Here is a 19,785-nt window from a genome sequence, read left to right on the forward strand (position 1 = left end):
ATACCTAAAATAAATATTAAGTAAGTACAAAGAAAATTTCAAGTCAACGTGCATGTAAGGAGTGGCACCCAATAAAATAGACAGAATGAAACAAAGTGTCGCCTCTATAGCGGTGAGTCAGTGACATCGCATAATCTATGACTGTCTAGCCGTCATTCGCGCGCCCCGCGCCGCCGCGCTTGGCGCACAGATTTTGTTCGTGGTGTCTGCTCCATATTAATATTATCTCAATGGTTTTATCCTGGAAATCTCACGGCAACGGGAATTGGCAACGGGAGTTGGCGAAGACGCTGGCGAACAAGCTAGTATACAAGAAGATACCTTTAAAATGTTAATGAGATCACATAGAGTCTACCTCATAATCATTTATCAGGCTTTTTAAGTTGACACAAAAACTATTATTAGAAAAATGTTTTATTATGTAAAAATCGTATACCATTATTATTTGCATTCAACATATTTTAATACATCGTCTGTTTAGTATTGGTTGACTATAATATCAGTACCCTAAGCAGCATTTTGAATAATCTAGGCGTGAGTGGTCGCATGGTCGTATGTCTCTATGCCTCTGTATGCCTCTACTCTATGATTGTCACTTTTCAGTTTTCTATGTCATTTGCGCTTTTCCAATTTCCATTTTCATCTCACTTGTCACTTGGCGTAATACGCAATTTTATATTTACAAAATAAACCCGAATTTGATGTCTGATGAGTGTTTTATAAAATATTTAAAAGAATAATATGAAATATCTGTTAAAGCTAATTGAATTTAACGCCTAAAAAGAAGTTTATTCTTACAAATCATGGATGAAGGAAGAGAAAATATGAATTGTTATATTACAGAACTACCGGATGAAATAATTGCTGTTATATTAAATTACAGTTCATGCAATGATATTATCTCATTTGGATTGACGTGTAAACGTTTTTATAACATAACTTTTCATGACCAATATCTTTGGAAAAGCAAATGTATCGATGCGTAAGTAACAAGACGTATCTTCTAGATAACAAAATGGTGTTACACTTCAAAATATGATCTTGTACGCTTATTACACACATAAACAATCTAATTTACAGGCTTCCACCGCCTATTTTCAAAACGGTCGAAAAACAATCTGATGGTAATTGGTTAAATGAACTCAAAAAATTTAACAAAATAAATAAAGATGTCATATCAGAACTACTGTCGATGTCACCGAAATTTTACTGGTAAGTAGATACATCTTTTCTTTGTATTTAATATTTTTTACATCAACAATTACATCACCTATCATTATTTACTAAAAATTTTAGGAGGATGAATCAATTGTCCATAGAAGATGTTAAGGAATTCTTCAAAATTGCCACAAATGATCAACTGAGTTATTTTTACACAATACATATTCTGCAAGATATAGTTCGGAAAGCGATTAAGTATCTGGAACAATATGTTTGTGAGAGGTAAATAGCTATCAATTGTATAAAATTGTTTTTTTTTCACATGATTATTTATTGGTATTTTAACCTTTTAACCGCCTAATATTTTCGGGCCCATTTCGCCAAAGTCCAAAAATTTAGTTAAGTATTGCACATCCCTCTTTCTTTTAGGTATTTAATTTTCGATTCACTGTGCTGGGCGCTAGGGACACGCCAACTGTTCTGAAGTCGGGCGGTTAAAAGGTTAAAGACCAAGTAGGATAACCAGACTTTTGATTAGAAAGAAAGAAAAGATTGTGGACTGTTTCTTTTTTCTAAGCAGGATAAGATATATTGCAAAATAAATTAGAAACAATTATTTACAATAAAGCAATTGATATTTGAGCATTCTAACATAACCAAAATTCAGTAATATTATTTCTTTTCGCTGCTTAATTTATACAATTTCAAATTTACAGGCCATACACTTTAACCGATATGCATTATGCAAAGGGTACTCTTCGTTTTCTATTCCACACATACCTCACCATTAAATGGGTGAAGTTACAAATGGCACAAGAGCTCATGCCGGAGATTGTAATAAATTTCTTTGTCCAGTGGATTGATCCAGCCAATCTTTACTTGGACGAAAATGTCAATGATGCCGTCAGTATTTATCTATTAAACTTTTAAATATTGCTTATTATTTTTTAACTTTTATAAGAATTGCAAAATGATTTTTACAGTAAAATTCAATCATACTGGGGAAAGTCATAAACATAGTTGATAGTATGTTATTTTTTTGGGGAACCAACAACAGAGTATCTTTAATTATAAACCAGTGCTTTCAAAAAATTTTGAAATGAAAGATCCAATGTTTTATATCATTCCGACACCTATTTATGTATAAATCTAACAATTTTCCTTTCATTTCCTTCATTAATTCTGATAAGATATTGATATTTTTATCTCTTTACAAAGTTTTAATATGTGTTATAAATAATATGTTTTTACAGCTGAATGATATTGTTGAAAATGTAAAAGATTCGATTCGCGAGGCGCGTGCCCGCAAGCCTCCACCTCCAGGGTGGAAGAAAGTTACAGATAGAGAAGTACTTACAGCCATGTCTCGGGTGCTGTTTGGTCAAAAACGCATTGCAATCACTCCAGCTGCTGACCTTGATACCTTAAATATTGTCAAGGTGATTAAACTCTTTGTATGAAATAATAAAAATAAAAAAATTCCTGCATAAAATTTATGAGAAGAAAATATGTATATTAACAAATAACTTCTTGTAGATTGTAACTTTATTCGAATTTTTTTATAACAGGTCCTCAAAACAAAATGTGGCAATGCTATTGTAATGGCGGCTATATATCAGGCAGTGGCAAGGAAATGTGGAGTAAAATTAGAGCTGATTGCATTTCCGAATCACCTCTTCTTAGAGTGGCTGGATGATACAGATCCTCACAATGTTCTTCTGTTCACTATTTCGCTTGAAACTGGAGAGCTGCAACCAAAACGCCGATGCCCATTTTCAAGCAGTACCCAGAGATCAAATTATTCATATTGCCCTGACTCATTGCTGCAATATGTATATTCATCATATTTAATCACCATGGGAGCCATTCGGAATTGGTATAAAGCTCGTAATTGTTCTCATTTGTTTCAAAGAATCTAATGAGTACTTAATCAATAAAATTATTATTACAGGAACACGCAGAATGCATTGCATTTATTAAACTTCTTGGGAACAAGCCAAAACCATCAAAATCCTTATAAGAATTTCTTTACTTATTTAATTGAACATCAAGGCCTAAGTTCTTATTATACAACTTTGGACATAAAATATGTAAGTAGAATAGGAATAGATAAATTATTAAAAATATTTGTCTTGAAAATATTAACATTATTGTGATGTTTTTTTTCTTGTAGCTGGATCCCATCTATCGTCAAGTCATCATTTCTTTATCTACATTAAATAAACCCGTAGAATCAGCAAACCACAATGTAAGTCAATAAAATTATCTTACATTATCAATTATCTAAAGGCCACAAAAATATTTTTAATTTCCTTATTAATAATTGTGATCATCACTTTTTCTTTCAGTTTGTTTTCAAGAAACACGATAACAATGTGCTGTTTGCAGTAGGAATGATATGTTATCATAAAAAGTATGATTATATATGCATTATCCGCGGATGGGATTTGACCGGAGATCACGTACATATACCCGTCGATGATTTGTACTTCGGTCGTAAACAACCCTTTTACCGCGTCACCGCCGCAGACCAATCCGAGAGATATGTCGCACAAGGTAAGAAAATAAATTATGTAGTATCATTTAAAATTTAGTATGCATTAGTACTAACTACTAACACATTTTTTTTTCGGGAGTATAAGATGGAATGATCAATTAGATAGATTTATAATTATTATAGATTCAAAATTTAGGGGAACAGACAAGAATTAAGACCAGTTTTTTTCGAACTTGTTGGATATTTTTATAAGTGGATAATTTTTTTGCATACGTCTTTGGAACGACGACGAAAAAAAAATACTCATGTGTATCGATTTTTAAACAATAAATTATACCCATTTGAGGGGTTTTGTCTATTATACGACTAGAGCTACTGCAAATTAAAAATATTCTAACATGTTTTAAACTGAGTTTCTTTCTACTGTGAATCTTTGAAAATTATACATTGTATGAAAGAAAAAATAAGTGATTTTCCTGCGACCGAAGATGCCAGAGCCATCTGCCATAGCAACAAGTGATAACTGCGTTAAAAACAACCGACTTCAAACTAATAAAATTTTTATGGGACCAATTCGACACCATCCCACATCGAACAAAAAAAGAATCACGTAAATCGGTTCAGAAACCTCGGAGTAATCGGTGTACATACATAAAAAAAAACATACTGGCCGAATTGATAACCTCCTCCTTTTTTTGAAGTCGGTTAAAAACGAAGTGGTTCACAACTACCGTAGAGCGAGTGTAGTGTTGGGTCTGTTGGTATCTGTGGACTAAAGCAATGTTCAACGGTATAGATAAACAGAGTTTTACGTGCGAAGACAAACAAGACCATAGAGCCTTATACTATGCCATTTGCCTCATTTATTGGCGATGATTATTCATTTATGCACGACAACGCTCGACAGCACACAGCGCGCGAGGTGCAGAATTACCTTCATGAGGTCGCCATTACCCAAATGAACTGTCCAGCACGTTCTCCAGACATGAACCCTATAGACCAGGTTTGGGACTATCTCGAAAGAAGAGTAAGAACGAGTACGTACGAGTAACCCTTCTCCCAGGAAGGTCGAAGAGCTCAAATTTGGCCTTTGTCGAAGAGTGGGAGAATTTGCATCAAGAAATGAATGATGACATTATTGGAGGCGTGGAATGACGCATTCAGGATCTCATAAGAACCCGTGGACGGTGGAAGCCATGCGCACCATTAATGTTTGTTGATGGCATGGAAAAAAACAGCATTCAATTTGTTAAGCCTAATTTCGAAAAATCTGTTAATTTTTTCCTTGAATTAAAGCAATTTCAATTTGAAATGGTGCTTGTTGGCACCATAAATTGGATATTGATAATCTGTGGTACACACAGCGTCATCTGGCAACACTATATTTCGGGAAGACATCTTTGATTTTACATTGGTCTTATACACGGCATTCTATACAATCCTTTTCTGTTAATTACTATTTACAATTGTTACATGAAATAAAATATACATTGAGATTAATTGCTTTCTATTATACAACCCGACATACATAACAGATTGGCGACGAGGACGGAGGAAGTGGAAATTCAATACTAATAATCAAGTGAAGAACATCGTGCGTACGTCGACCCATGTGCTCCTAACACCTTTTCCTTTGTTCCAAGGGTTCCACGTCCCGTGATGATAACCCGCTTCACAACCTCCTTTTTCCTTTACAATAATATACAATACATTACAAGTACGCAAAATGGAACAGCAATTGGGGCAAGTATTATCTCAAATGTTAGAAACTATTCGAGGAATTCAAGTACAACAAGCGCAATTACAACAACAATTACAAAATACGGATAAATCGGTGAGTGGAATTACATTACAACCATACGACGAAAACAATGAAAGTTTCGCATCGTATTTACAAAGGTTAGAAAATTACATTAATTTAAAAGGAGTCACAAATGATAAAACAAAATCACAGATTTTTCTGAACTGCATTGGTCCTAAATACTACCAAGTTTTACAAAATATTACAGCACCTGATTCTCCGAAAACTAAATCATATTATGACCTGATACAATTATTGAAAAACCATATCGCACCTGAACCCGGTGAAGTAGCCCAACAGCACAAATTTTGTTTAAGACAACAATACGAATGTGAAAGTATTTCGAATTATGTTGCTGGTTTAAAAGAACTAGGGGGAAAATGTAACTTTAAATGTGCGAGCTGTCAACACAGCACATTTGAAACTCATCTGCGAGTACAATTCATACGAGGTCTCCGGAGTACAGAAATAAAAGAAAGATTACTACAAGAAAGCTCATCTACAAAGGTTGATGATTTAATTTATATTGCAATGGCGATTGAGACATCAAAAGCTGAAACAAAAGAAATGTGTTCTGGCCAAGTAAACATTAACAAAATTTCAACAAAATCAAATCATTTCAAAATTAAAACAAACATACAGCAACCTACAAAAATAAATACATACAAAAGAAAAAATATAAATAAATCATACAATTCATATCACAAGAAGAAGAGAGAAATAAAATGTTTTCGCTGTGGCATAGAAAACCATACAGCAAGACAATGCCGTTTGAAAGATAAACTATTTTGCAAGAAATGTAAGATAAAGGGACATATACAATCGGTATGTTTCAAAGATCAAAAACAACTTGACTTAGTACAGGATCAATTCACCGAGGAAGATGAAATATATGAAATACATAAGATATTTAACAATAACATACACAGTGATAAATTTAACATAACCTTATTATTAAATGGAAAAATACATACTTTGGAACTGGATACAGGCGCTGCAGTTACTACATGCTCAACAAATTTTTATGAGAAATATTTTAGTAATCTGAAACTTAAAAATACATCAGTAAAGTTAAGAACATACACAGGAGAAATAATACACCCATTAGGAACTTGTAATTTAAATATTCAGTATAAGAACACAGTTATTGAAGGAAGAATCTTTGTAATTGACCGCGAAGTAGACACCGTAGTTGGAAGAGAATGGCTTAGAAAATTGAACTTAAATTTTGAATTAAATACAATATACAAAGAAGAACAAGACATAACAGAGAAAGAATTCAAATATAAATTACAAACATTATTAGAAGAATATAAAGAGTTATTTACAGAAGAAATAGGTGAAATTAAAGATTATCAAGCAGCATTTAAATTGAAAGAAGGTTCAGTTCCAGTTTACTTAAAGCCACGCCCAGTACCATTTGCATTGAAAAATCAAGTAGAGGCAGAAATTGACAGATTAGAAAAAGAAGGCATATTAGAAAAGGTTACATACTCACAGTGGGGTACACCAATTGTCCCCGTGTTGAAACATAATGGAAAGGTACGACTATGTGCCGACTACAGAGCTACATTAAATAAAAACCTAGAGAATGACAATTATCCAATTCCCCGAGTTGAAGAGATATTTTCAAAGCTCAGCGTGATGGGTTTTGGGCAGGAAAAAGCAAAGATTGTTAAATAAACTTAAGATTCTTTATTAGACGATGCGCGTAGTACGAAGGGTAAAGACGGAAGAGAGAAATTATAAGATGACACATAGGTATTTGACATACACATTTGTTTATACAAACTCTTTTCACCAACACTGGCCCTTAAACAAATGTGTAGGTACATAATTATTGTACAACATTAAACAAGTTTAGTTTTACAATTTAAGAATTTAACAAATTTATTGTAAACCTAAACACGTTACAAACTTATAATGCTTTTCTTTAGTAAGTGGTTTTGTTAAAATATCGGCAGTCATTTCAGAAGTACACAAATAATTCAGATTAACAATATTATCTTTTACAACTTCTCTTATAAAATGATGCCGCACATCTATATGTTTCGTACGAGCATGATACATAGGATTCTTACACAATTTTTGTGCTGATTGGTTATCATTAAAAATCGTAACAGAACAATGCCTACCTAACAATTCATACAACAGAGTTCTTATGAATAACGCTTCTTTACAAGAATCTGATAGAGCCATATATTCTGCTTCTGTGCTAGAAAGAGCGACTGTTCGCTGTTTTCTACTTTCCCACGATACAGAACAGTTCCCAATTTGAAACACAAACCCAGTGTACGACCTACGATCGACCTCACACGAAGCCCAGTCAGCATCAATATACCCATTGATGTCTAGACCACTTCTACTAAAAACAAGTTTGTAGTTTACAGTACCCTTTAAATACCGTAGCACGCGTTTCGCGGCCTTCCAATGACGCTGATCATAACAATCATTATACTGGCTCAGCATGCTTACCGCGTGCGCGATGTCTGGCCTGGAGCTAACTGAAATATAATTTAAACAACCAATTAAATTTCTATATTCCAAATTCTCCTCCTTTTTATCAGCCTTTACAAGTTTCAATCCCGATTCCATTGGAGTTTGAGCTGGCTTACAGTCAGTCATATGAAAACGGTCTAAAACATTCTTTATGTAACTAGACTGATCAAGATAGATATTATCTTGGTTTCTTGTGATGCGCATACCAAGTATATGGCTGGCTGGCCCTAAATCCTTCATTTCGAATTCTTGCATGAGTTTCTTCTTTATTTCAACTTTCATTTGTGAATTTCTGGTTGAAAATAATAATATATCGTCCACATACAACCCAATGATGACTAATTCTTCACCATTTGATTTAAAATACACGCAGGGCTCTGAGGACAGTCTTCTGAAACAAAGTTTTGTAACCAACACATGGTTAATCTTTTCATACCAAGACTTCGAAGCTTGCTTTAGGCCATAAATTGCTTTATGCAATTTATATACTTTATGCTCACAGCCTTTTACTTTATAACCTTCCGGTTGTTCCATGAAAACTTTTTCTTGCAAATCTCCATTTAGAAAAGCAGTTCTTACATCCAAATGATCGATATCCATCTGCTTTTCAGCTGCTAAAGCCAATAATATGCGAATAGTGGAATATCGAACCACTGGAGAAAAAGTTTCCTCGTAATCAATTCCATAGCGCTGTGTAAAACCTTTAGCTACCAATCTGGCTTTATACTGCTTTAGATTTCCATCAAGATCTTTCTTTTTCTTAAAAGCCCACTTGCACTTAATCGGTTTTTGATCTTTAGGTGGATCAGTTAATGTCCAACATTTATTTTTAATAAATGATTGATACTCATCAGCCATTGCTTTCTTCCAGTGAACAGCTTCAGCCCCTCCTAGAGCTTCTTGAACTGTCTCTGGTTCATCTCCAATGCAGGTCAGCATTGCAGTACACGCACTGTCATATTCCGATGTATCCATCGCATCTTCAAGTGTCGATTCACCTGGAATGTAAGTGACATCGGAAGGATCAACAGAACTACTGCTGTCAGAGTCATCTAACTCAAAAATACACTGTCTTCTGGGATTAGTTACAATCTCATTTTCTTCCCCTTTTTCTGGTGATAGTGAATTTTCAGACTGTGCCACTTCAACATGAGAATCATTTGAGTTTAAATTCTCAGTCTGTAAATTATTTATCATCATGAAAAAATCACCATTTTCACATTTTTCAGTGTTTTTTGTATAGAATTTGTTTTCAAAGAAAGCAACATCCCTTGATTTAATAATTTTGCTGAGATTCTCTGGATCAATCAATCTATAACCCTTACTATTTTCACAATATCCTACAAAAATGTAAGGTTTACATTTTGAATCTAATTTCTTACGATTCTGTGTCAAGGCATAAACCACACAACCAAATATACGTAAATGGCTAAGATTCACCTTCTCATTAGTCCATTTTTCCTCTGGCGTGCTACCGTAGACTGCTTTTGTAGGGGACCGGTTCTTCAAATAAACAGCGGTATTGACCGCTTCTGCCCAGAACTGCCCATCTAAGCCTGCGTCTCGTAACATGCTACGAGCCTTCTCGACGATTGTCCTGTTGGCCCGCTCAGCAACACCGTTCTGCTGAGGCGAGTGCGGTATGGTAGTCTGGTGAATGATGCCGTTATCCTTCAAATATTCCTGGAATATAGAATTGACATATTCGCCTCCATTATCCGTCCTCAACAATTTTATTTTTCTATTGGTTTGGTTCTCCACCATTGCCTTGAAATGTTTGAAGTTATCGAAAACTTCACTCTTATTTTTCAGAAAATAAATCCATGTTTTCCTACTACAATCATCAATAAACGTGAGGAAGTAACTAGCACCACCGAAAGATTTCACTGGCATAGGCCCGCATAAATCACTGTGTACAACACCTAACAGTTCATTTGACCTACTTTGTGCCTTCTTAGGAAAAGGTAATTTGCTAAGCTTCCCCTTAACACAAGCTTCACATTGACTGAACTGTGATTTATCATAAGTAATACCACTAGCCATACCTTTCATTAACAAATGCATACTCCTCATATTGAGATGTCCTAGTCTCCTGTGCCATGTCTCCTGCGTAACAGAGTTAGCAGCCGCCTGGAAACTCAGCTCAGTTTCTTTCTTACAGCTCTCAGATGCTTTCTTCTGCACTAAATCTTGAGCTTCTGTATTTACCTTGGTAGTCGCAGATTCTACACTATTCCCTGAAAACATAGAACAGCCACCACATCCTACCACACACAGATCACGCTCTCTAACAGATTCTGCAGTTTCTAATTGATAAACACCATTTTTATGTACAGCTGTAGCTGCTAGCTTTTTACCATAGAATATATTACAACATTTTTCATTAAAAATAACTCTAAAACCCTTCCTAGTTAACGCACTGACTGACAACAAGTTTGTAGCTAAATTCGGTACATGATAAACTTCACTGATTGTTTTGATGCCTAATTTCAAATTTACTTTTACATCACCACGACCAGCAGTAAATAGTTTTTCACCATTAGCCACCTTGACTTCAGACACATAACCAGGAACAAAGTTATTTAGTATATTCCTGTCATGACACATATGACTACTCGCACCAGAGTCTATTAACCATATATCATTCTGCACACAAGCTGATAATGCTGTCAATAGTAACTGGTTTGTTGAGCTCTCCGCCTTAACTGTCTTAACTAGTTTCACAGATTTACAGTTCCTCGAGAAGTGACCAAGCTTCTTGCACTTAAAGCATTTGATTTTCTTACGTGCCGCCACCAACGCTGTTGAACTCGTGTCACCTTTTTCATCACGTCGATGCTTCTCCTGCATGAGCTTCACTTTGACCACTTCACTCGACAACTTGATATTAGAATTTTCAAGTGCCATTATGAGTGGATCAAAGTCTTGAGACAAGCCACTCAGTAAGAGAACTGCAACGAAATCGTCTTCCAGAGGTGAACCAATATCGTTCAGCTGTTGACTTAGGTCGCTAATCTTCGCAACGTAAGCTTCCATGCTTTCACATTCGCATAATTTTGTTGCAAACAAAAGACGAAGCAAACTCAGTCTCCTTGACAACCCCTTGTCTTCGTACGCCTTTTGCAAATTAATCCATGCATCCCGCGCCGTCTCTGCGTTCCTTACATGCGTAAAAACCGAGGGCTTTACTGACAAACAGATCTTAGCAAGAGCTTTCTGAGATCTCTTCATATGAGCCGCATCTTTGACATCTTCAGTTTTATCTTCCGAAACGACGTCCCATAAGTCCTCGTGAATGAGTAGCATTTTCAGTTGGAACTTCCAATTACTGTAGTTTTCTATGCCGCTCAACTTCTCCACAGGAGTTAAAGTCGAAACCGATGTCGATGTCGCCATTTTTACATGTATGGACGGGCGTTTTAGTTTATTTATAAAATTACTTTTATTCTGCCAAAACTCAAAAATAATTATATACAGAGCAAAGATAACGTCCTGGGCCCATAACCTGATGGGTTTTGGGCAGGAAAAAGCAAAGATTGTTAAATAAACTTAAGATTCTTTATTAGACGATGCGCGTAGTACGAAGGGTAAAGACGGAAGAGAGAAATTATAAGATGACACATAGGTATTTGACATACACATTTGTTTATACAAACTCTTTTCACCAACACAGCGGTGGTAAATATTTTTGTACATTGGACATTAACCAAGCGTATTTACATATGAAGACAAATGATGATACAGCAGAGATGCAAGCCATAAGTACATGTAAGGGCACATACAAAGTAAGAAGACTGATGTTCGGTGTGAAAATAGCACCAAATGTTTGGCAAAGATACATGGATCAGACACTACAAGGATTAGACGGTACAGCTTGTTTTTTCGATGATATCGCTTTACAAGGACATTCATACATACAATTACTACAAAGAATCCGAAAGGTATTTAATAAACTTAAAGAATGTGGATTACATCTAAACAGGAAGAAGTGTCAATTTTTTCAAAAATCAGTTACATATTTGGGACATAAAATAAATGAAAAAGGATTACACCCTACAGAAGAAAAGATAAATGATATAAAGAATAGCCCACGTCCCACAGATGTTACATCTCTACGTACTTTCTTAGGAATGATAAATTATTATCAACAATTTATATCTAATTTGGCATCTAAACTAAATCCTTTATACAAGCTATTACAGAAAGATACAAAATTTATATGGAATAAAGAATGTGAACAAGCATTTCAAGAGTTGAAAAATGAACTATGTGGAGAAAGAGTACTTATACCATTCCATGAGAACTTACCTGTCACATTAGCTACAGACGCATCTCCTACAGGATATGGAGCTGTTTTATCACACATTATGCCGGATAAAAACTGAACGACCTATAGCATTTGCATCAAGATCTTTAACTAAAGCAGAAAAAGGTTACAGTCAGTTGGATAAAGAAGCAGCAGCTCTAGTATGGGGATTAAAGAAATTTTTTCAATATTGTTACGGCAGGAAGATATTACTCATTGTAGATAATCAACCATTAGCTAGAATTTTACACCCAGAGAAAGTTACACCAGCTACAACAGCCATACGACTAGTACATTATGCAAACTTTTTAGCAGGATTTGACTATGAGATACGATTAAGGAAGACTACAGAACATGCGAATGCCGACTATTTTTCAAGAATACAATATACAGATACAACTGATAGGAATGAGACAATGACAGACGATGAAGCGTTTTACCTAAATCAAATTGCAGAAATGCCAGTTTCATTAAAGGAAATAAGAGAAGCTACAGCCACTGACCCTGAGTTACAAAAATTATACATAGAGATACAGTCAGGAAGAGAAGATACAGGAAGACTATACGAATATTCGTTACAAAACAATTGCATATTTTATGGCATAAGAATTGTAATACCTAAAAAAATTACAACCTCAAATATTAAAAGAACTACATACAGCTCACACCGGTATTGTGAAGATGAAGGCGTTAGCCAGAAGCTACGTCTGGTGGAAGAATATAGACATGGATATAGAGAACATGGTAAAGCAATGTAAAACATGCTGTTTAATGAAGAACAACCCTACTAAAGTACCTATACACATCTGGGAATATCCGAAAGAACCATGGAGTAGAATTCATATTGATTACGCAGGACCATTCATGAATCAATATTTTCTTATTGTGGTAGATGCCTACACAAAATGGTTAGAGGTAATACCTACTACTTCTATCACAGCTACAGCTACTATTAATATTTTAAAGAAAATCTATACTACGTTTGGCTTACCAGTTACCCAAGTATCTGATAATGGAAGACAATTTAGATCAGAGGAAATGTTAAGATTTTTAAAGGAAAATGGAATTCAAGCAAAGTTTACAGCACCATTTCACCCATCTACAAATGGTCAAGCAGAAAGATATGTACAAACGGTTAAAAATAAACTTAAAGCAATGATGAACGAAGAAGGATCTGTACAAGATAAGTTACAAAGATTTTTAATGATGTATAGAAAAACACCTAATAGCTCTACAGGGCAGAGTCCAGGAGAAATGATGTTTAAAAGAATATATAGAACAAGAATAGATTTAGTGAAAAGAAAACAAGAAGTTAGAGATTGCAACAATGAAGAATTAAAGGTAAACAAAGAGTTTAAACCAGGGGATAGAGTACAAATAAGGATGTATGATAGTAACAAATGGAAATTTGGAAGAATATTAGAGAGGAAAGGAAAATTACATTACGAGGTGGAAGTAGATGGAAAGATACATCACAGACATATTGATCAGATAATAAAGACATCTTGTTTGAGTGAGAACTTTAATACACCAGATACTTACCGACCAACGTACCTGCAAGAGAATTCACCTACACCAGCTTCACCTGAAAAAGAATGCATACAACCTAGCCCTACAGTAATATTACATACAAGTCCTACTCGAAGAAGATCATCTACACAGCCAGTAGAAAGTCCAGGAAATTACCAACCAGAAAACCTTGTACCAGAAACAATTCCAGATACACATGAACCTACACCGTCCAGAATTGAAATCCGTCGTAGTACTAGGATGAGAAGACCTCCAAACAGATTGAACCTTTGAATTTATAACGAGGGAGAGTGTTGGCACCATAAATTGGATATTGATAATCTGTGGTACACACAGCGTCATCTGGCAACACTATATTTCGGGAAGACATCTTTGATTTTACATTGGTCTTATACACGGCATTCTATACAATCCTTTTCTGTTAATTACTATTTACAATTGTTACATGAAATAAAATATACATTGAGATTAATTGCTTTCTATTATACAACCCGACATACATAACAGTGCTTTTTAAGAAACTCATATCCAGTTTTAACAAAAGAAAACAAACAAAACCAAAATATAAAAATTCAACTTATTGCCTGTTCCCCTAATTTTGCAGACGTGTGTCGTATACACTATTGAGTATTGACTTAAAAAAATCGTTAGTGTTACGATTTTTACTTTTTATTAAAATTTTGACTTACTTACGTATTTCAGAGAACCTTATAGAATTGACACATCCAAGTCGTCTATACCATTTGGAAGACCAAATATCGAAGGAATTCAGCCATTTTGATGGATTTGCATACGTACTAAATAACGAAAAGAAAATTGAGTATCCTACCGAAGCACCCATCATTGAAATGTATAGAAGTCGTTCACTAATAAGGCATTAAGAAACTAACAAACTGATAGAAAATAATCTACAAACGATACAGAATTCATGAAATGATTTTTATTCTTCAGAGAAGCCATAATATTAAATGGATCTCTCCTTTTTTTCTAGTACGTCATATTACCTATATATAAGAATTAGTTGCAAAATGCAAATGTAATGGTAGTAATATAATATGTACAAGTATTTTAATCAATATTTAATCATTTACAAATGATTTTGGTGTATCCGATTCAATTAGATTGATTAAGAAATAGTTGTGAGATAAATGTTTTTACTTTTTACTACATATTTCTGTGGGATCTTATAATATGATGGCATAAAAATACTAGATGTTTTGTCTACTCTGCAAACTGGCTTTGATAGTTGTTTTTTAATTAAATATCTTACAATATAAATTATTTATACATTTTTTTGTACATACTATGGAGATATTCGTATTTAATATATTTTATCTAAAGGGTTTCTTTTTTATTTTGAGGATCATGTTGAATATTTTATTTTGCATTTTATTTTTATTTTATATAATTATCTATGATAATACGATAGATATAAGATTAATATATAAAATGAATGTATTTTTTGTGTAATTTAATGGTGTCTGAATGTTTACTTTAAAGAAAAAAAAATCATATTAATTTTAAATTTATTTATGTATGTGCCTAGTGTCCCTGTAAATTAATGTACCTTCCTATGTGATATTATTAAGTTATGTTATAAAATAAATGTTGACATATTTAAAATAAAAATAAATGTTTTATTGTGACAGTGCTTATATGTTTTCAGCATAATATGTTTAAAGTTCCAATTATTACTATTACCGTCTACCGTGACAATATTATGTATATGCGTATAAATTGTATGACGTAACTGGACGTAACCTTGAGCAATCGTTATTTTAATATCTTCAATAATATTACAATCGTAATAATTCTATCTATACAACTATCTGTATGTTTGTTCTTGCTAATATCTGGAACGACTGGACTATTTTTGACGGGACTTCTACTGATGGTCGGGGCTGATAGCTGATAAAATAAGGAGTAATTAAGGCTGCGTTTATAATTCCACAAAGATCGCGGGAACACCTAATGCTTATCCACAGCTACTCGCACTTGGCCAGTTTTTTTATTTGTAAAACAACCTGTTTGTACGGATCTAAAAATCCGAATAATGGTGTAGTTATACAATATAGTTTTATACTATACTAGCTGAGCCCCGCGGTTTCACCCACATTGCTCCGCTCCTGCTGGTCTTAGGATGATGATATTTAGCCTATAGCCTTCCTCGATAAATGGGCTATCTAACACCGAATTAATTTTTCAAATCGATCAATTAGTTCATGAGATTAGCGCGTTCAAACAAACAAACAATTCAGCTTTATGATCTATACTAATAAGTAAAATTATATCACGCTAAGAGTAAAGACGATTAGAACAATGCGGGAGAAACCGCGCGGCACAGCTAGTATTAGTATAGATGTGGTTACACTATAGATCGATTTTGGCAATTTAATTATTACGGTGGTTTTACCAAAATATAGGTAATAGGATAGAAGTTAAAGTTGAAGAAAATTTAAATCAAGTCATTTGTGGAATGGTTTATTCAAATCTATGAATAGTGATAAAGAAAATACATATATAAACGCATCTACTAATTATTTAAAGTATTTCATTTACATTTCTGTGTGTGTGTTTAATGTAACTTATACATTCTTCCAACAACGAGACTACATGTTAACATAGCATTTCAGCATACAATATCATATTATAATAAAAAACTAAATTGCAGGACGATAAGTAAATTGAGGAAGTTATAAAATAGGCAGGTATACACACGTACATACCTATAAGATATGAATTATTTTTGTAAAACAAATGGTAAATATTTATTTTAGGTATTGTAACATTTTTTTTAATTATTTTTCTTAACATTATAATATAGCTGATTATCACACATCATATAACATTTATATAAGAGGTAGATTATCATAAATTATTTTTATATAAAATACTGTGATTTTTGTGCTTTACAATATAAAAGCTTTTATTTGTGATACAAAAATAATAATACTCTAATTAATAACTTAATATCACACTTTAAAGTAATGGTATGTATCATATACATAATATATTAATATTTAATAACAATGATAATATTATAATAAAATATGCTTGACATTATATGTCATTATAAATTTGCCTAAATATTTGACTAAAAATCTTGCTAAAAATATATAAAAATTCTTATAGTTTAACAGATCGGTGAACAAATGTTTGAGGAACCTCCTCTTTATCTAAATGTTTCATATAGGCTAAGAAACATGTCCATATAAGGCTGCATACACTTATAAATGGTACTCTATTAGCGGGAGGAATAAGCCAAAAATTCATTACAGCTACTGCAGGCCACACAGAAGCACCAACCTGAAACAACAAAATATGAGTTAGATTTATTATGATGCCAACCAAATATTTTACATACCCAAAAAATTTTACTTTCTTGAAAATCCTAAACATTTTCAATTGCAGTGAAACAAAAATTAAAAAGTTAATTCAGCACTCATTTAAAAATCAGTATCCATCAGTGCTTTAGAAATTTAATAATAATGTGCCTATATCAGGGACATATCTTATTACATGACTGAACTATTATATTATGTAGGTAGTACATAGAAAGATGTTTTTTATCAATTTACCTTGTATGTTGGCCAAAACTTTGCTTTAACCTCATCCACTGCTTCATCAAACGTTTTAGATTCCAATAAGCTCATTCCAAAATAGAAACTACACATTGCAAATGGTGTGTAAGTTACAGTTTCACATAATGTCTGAAAAGTGAACCATTTATTATGTAAGAGTAGTATAAAATTTACTTAAGATTAGGTACTGTTTTTTGCAAGTATGGAACTTCAATAATGCTATCAATTTAAGTAAATTGGGATTGAACAATTCTGTTATAGCTCTGGTTCCAAGCAATATGTAACAAAAAGGCAAAATCTTGCCTGCAATAAATAATGTGTTAACAATGAGGTTTAAAGAATGTTGTACCCACCTTAATCAATGCAGCTTTTAAAGTATTTGCTGGCCATATAATACTTGCTATTGTCAGCCAACTATAAAGTGTTGGAGCTACATAACAAGATCCATAGAGTCCAAATCGTGCACATCGCCACCAATCGTATGAATTATCATCTAAAAAAGAAACCATTTAATTTAAATGAACACAAATGAAGTGTGTTCTTTAAAATAATTTCTACTAACTTACTGAAACTTTTGCCTTCGAACGTTTGCTGTATGAAACTTGATATTGGCCAAATAACTCCATATGAAGCCATTCCTCTGGTCAAAGGATGTCTAAGGATACTTGAAAATTTACTTAGGTAACTCATTTTGTCAATTGACTACTACTGGTTATAAATCTATTTTTGTCAAGGATAAGAATGGCGCATTTCATTATTCTCTTGAAGTTCTGCCAAATTCACGAGTTATTTTCATAAATTCTAATTCTTATATCGACGTATTGGATAATTCAGTGGAGAGAACGTATAATATTATGTCACGTACCAGAAACTCAGTGGACAATGGTTAAACAATATGTATTGTTTTGAAGAGAAAATAATAAATATAAAATAATAATTGAGAAGAATCTTTCGATGTGTTAGTAGTAAAACCGACTTTATCTGAAATAGTTTAAGAATTAAATCACAAAATGAAAATTAAAAAAAATATGTACTATGAATAGAACGGTCTATTCATGGTTAGAAATTAGAATACGGATTACGGACTTTGACATACCTATCACATACCTACTATTGATAATACTGTCAACCAAAGAATACTTAAAGGGGTGACAGACGTACGAGTAAGTACGCGAACTTGTGGCTCGACGACCTTTTTCGCTCGTGTGTCACCCCAAGTACGCGTACTTAAAAACCGTCGAGTAAGTTCGTTGACGATCCAACATGTTTGAAATTTTACTCGAAGCCCGCCTTGGCTCGCACGTCTGTCACCGCCGCGAGCCGCGAGCCGCGAGCCGCGAGCCGCGAGCCGCGAGCCTAGCCTGTCTAGATATAATAGGTGTTACTAAGTGCAAAAGTTCATCATATAATGGCTCAGGCATCCTTAAATTATTACGCAAGTCTTCCTTCTACATCGTAGCTCCTTCACCAAAGTTACGTGGGATAAACGCTCTCTTTTTTAAGCCAGTTTTTCACCCACTTTTTCTGATTTCGTTTTCTCTTTTAGTTTTATTTTATGAAAATAATTTAATATAACTAATATGAATGAATATAATATAATTTAATATTGGCGAAGGTATCTTTGAATCACGCCAAGGAAGTTTCACTCCAGACGCGTGGGCTCGGCGCACACGCTCTTTTTTTGTAAAGTACCCTCAAAATATAATAGTAAAAAAGAAAATATCCTTCAATTTTTAAACATTTATTTTGTTAGAATGCTATTTACTTAAAAATAAGTGCTGGTTATTAAATTAAAAATGTCTATATTAATTAATTCCTGAATAACATAAAATTCCCTCTGTTGATGACATAGAGACATTCGATATCGGTGACACGCGAGAAGCTACTGACCAAGCTCTACGTGTGTCACCGACGTCGAGCCGAGTAAGTACGCGAACTTAAAAACCGCGACTTTAAAGTTCGTACGTCTATCAGCCCTTTTAGACTCAAAAAGAGCTGTCAACTGTGTTATCAATTTTCATTTGACAAATAGATAACGTCATCTTGACAGAATCCACAGATTTCAACGTACAAGTGATTGGTTCAAAACTGTAGCTATTTAAAGTCTCCTCTATAACACGTCTGCGGCTGTTATCTCCAGATACATCAGCAGCCGTGGAGTCGTGTACAATGGTCGTGTAGCATAGAGCAAGTAATATGTCGTGTAGACGGGGTGATTTCGGCATGTATGGTAGTGCCTAGTGGTGGTAGGTATTGGTAAGGTAAGTCAATTTTTAACCCTAAGCATCACAGGCCACAGAACAACTATTAAGTAGCCTACTCACGATTCAATTTCAGTAACAATCTGCTGACACAATCTGCAGTGAGCTGACAGATTGTGTCGTGAATAGTATAGTTGAGGGCACGTTGG

General features: G+C 33.9%; 3 protein-coding genes across 3 annotated transcripts; 2 read left to right on the forward strand and 1 right to left on the reverse strand.

The window, feature by feature from the left end:
• Positions 1–625: 625 nt before the first annotated feature.
• LOC123691370 lies at positions 626–16,505 on the forward strand. The gene is made up of 10 exons (XM_045635721.1): positions 626–982; positions 1,081–1,212; positions 1,297–1,443; positions 1,878–2,064; positions 2,415–2,600; positions 2,730–3,037; positions 3,113–3,251; positions 3,335–3,409; positions 3,510–3,717; positions 14,497–16,505. The coding sequence occupies exons 1-10, from the start codon at positions 804–806 to the stop codon at positions 14,673–14,675; spliced, it is 1,740 nt and encodes a 579-aa protein (XP_045491677.1). The 5' UTR covers positions 626–803; the 3' UTR covers positions 14,676–16,505.
• LOC123691371 lies at positions 4,977–14,262 on the forward strand. Its single transcript, XM_045635722.1, has 2 exons — positions 4,977–6,703; positions 12,652–14,262. The coding sequence occupies exons 1-2, from the start codon at positions 5,385–5,387 to the stop codon at positions 12,665–12,667; spliced, it is 1,335 nt and encodes a 444-aa protein (XP_045491678.1). The 5' UTR covers positions 4,977–5,384; the 3' UTR covers positions 12,668–14,262.
• LOC123691372 (mpv17-like protein) lies at positions 16,260–18,460 on the reverse strand. Its single transcript, XM_045635723.1, has 5 exons — positions 18,241–18,460; positions 17,942–18,145; positions 17,729–17,868; positions 17,373–17,504; positions 16,260–17,100 (listed from the first exon to the last, which is right to left on the reverse strand). Exons 2-5 carry the CDS (start codon positions 18,063–18,065, stop codon positions 16,921–16,923), a joined length of 576 nt encoding a protein of 191 aa, XP_045491679.1. The 5' UTR covers positions 18,066–18,145; positions 18,241–18,460; the 3' UTR covers positions 16,260–16,920.
• Positions 18,461–19,785: the final 1,325 nt, after the last annotated feature.

Source organism: Colias croceus, chromosome 4 (genome assembly GCF_905220415.1).
Source record: "Colias croceus chromosome 4, ilColCroc2.1".
Lineage (NCBI taxonomy): Eukaryota > Metazoa > Arthropoda > Insecta > Lepidoptera > Pieridae > Colias > Colias croceus.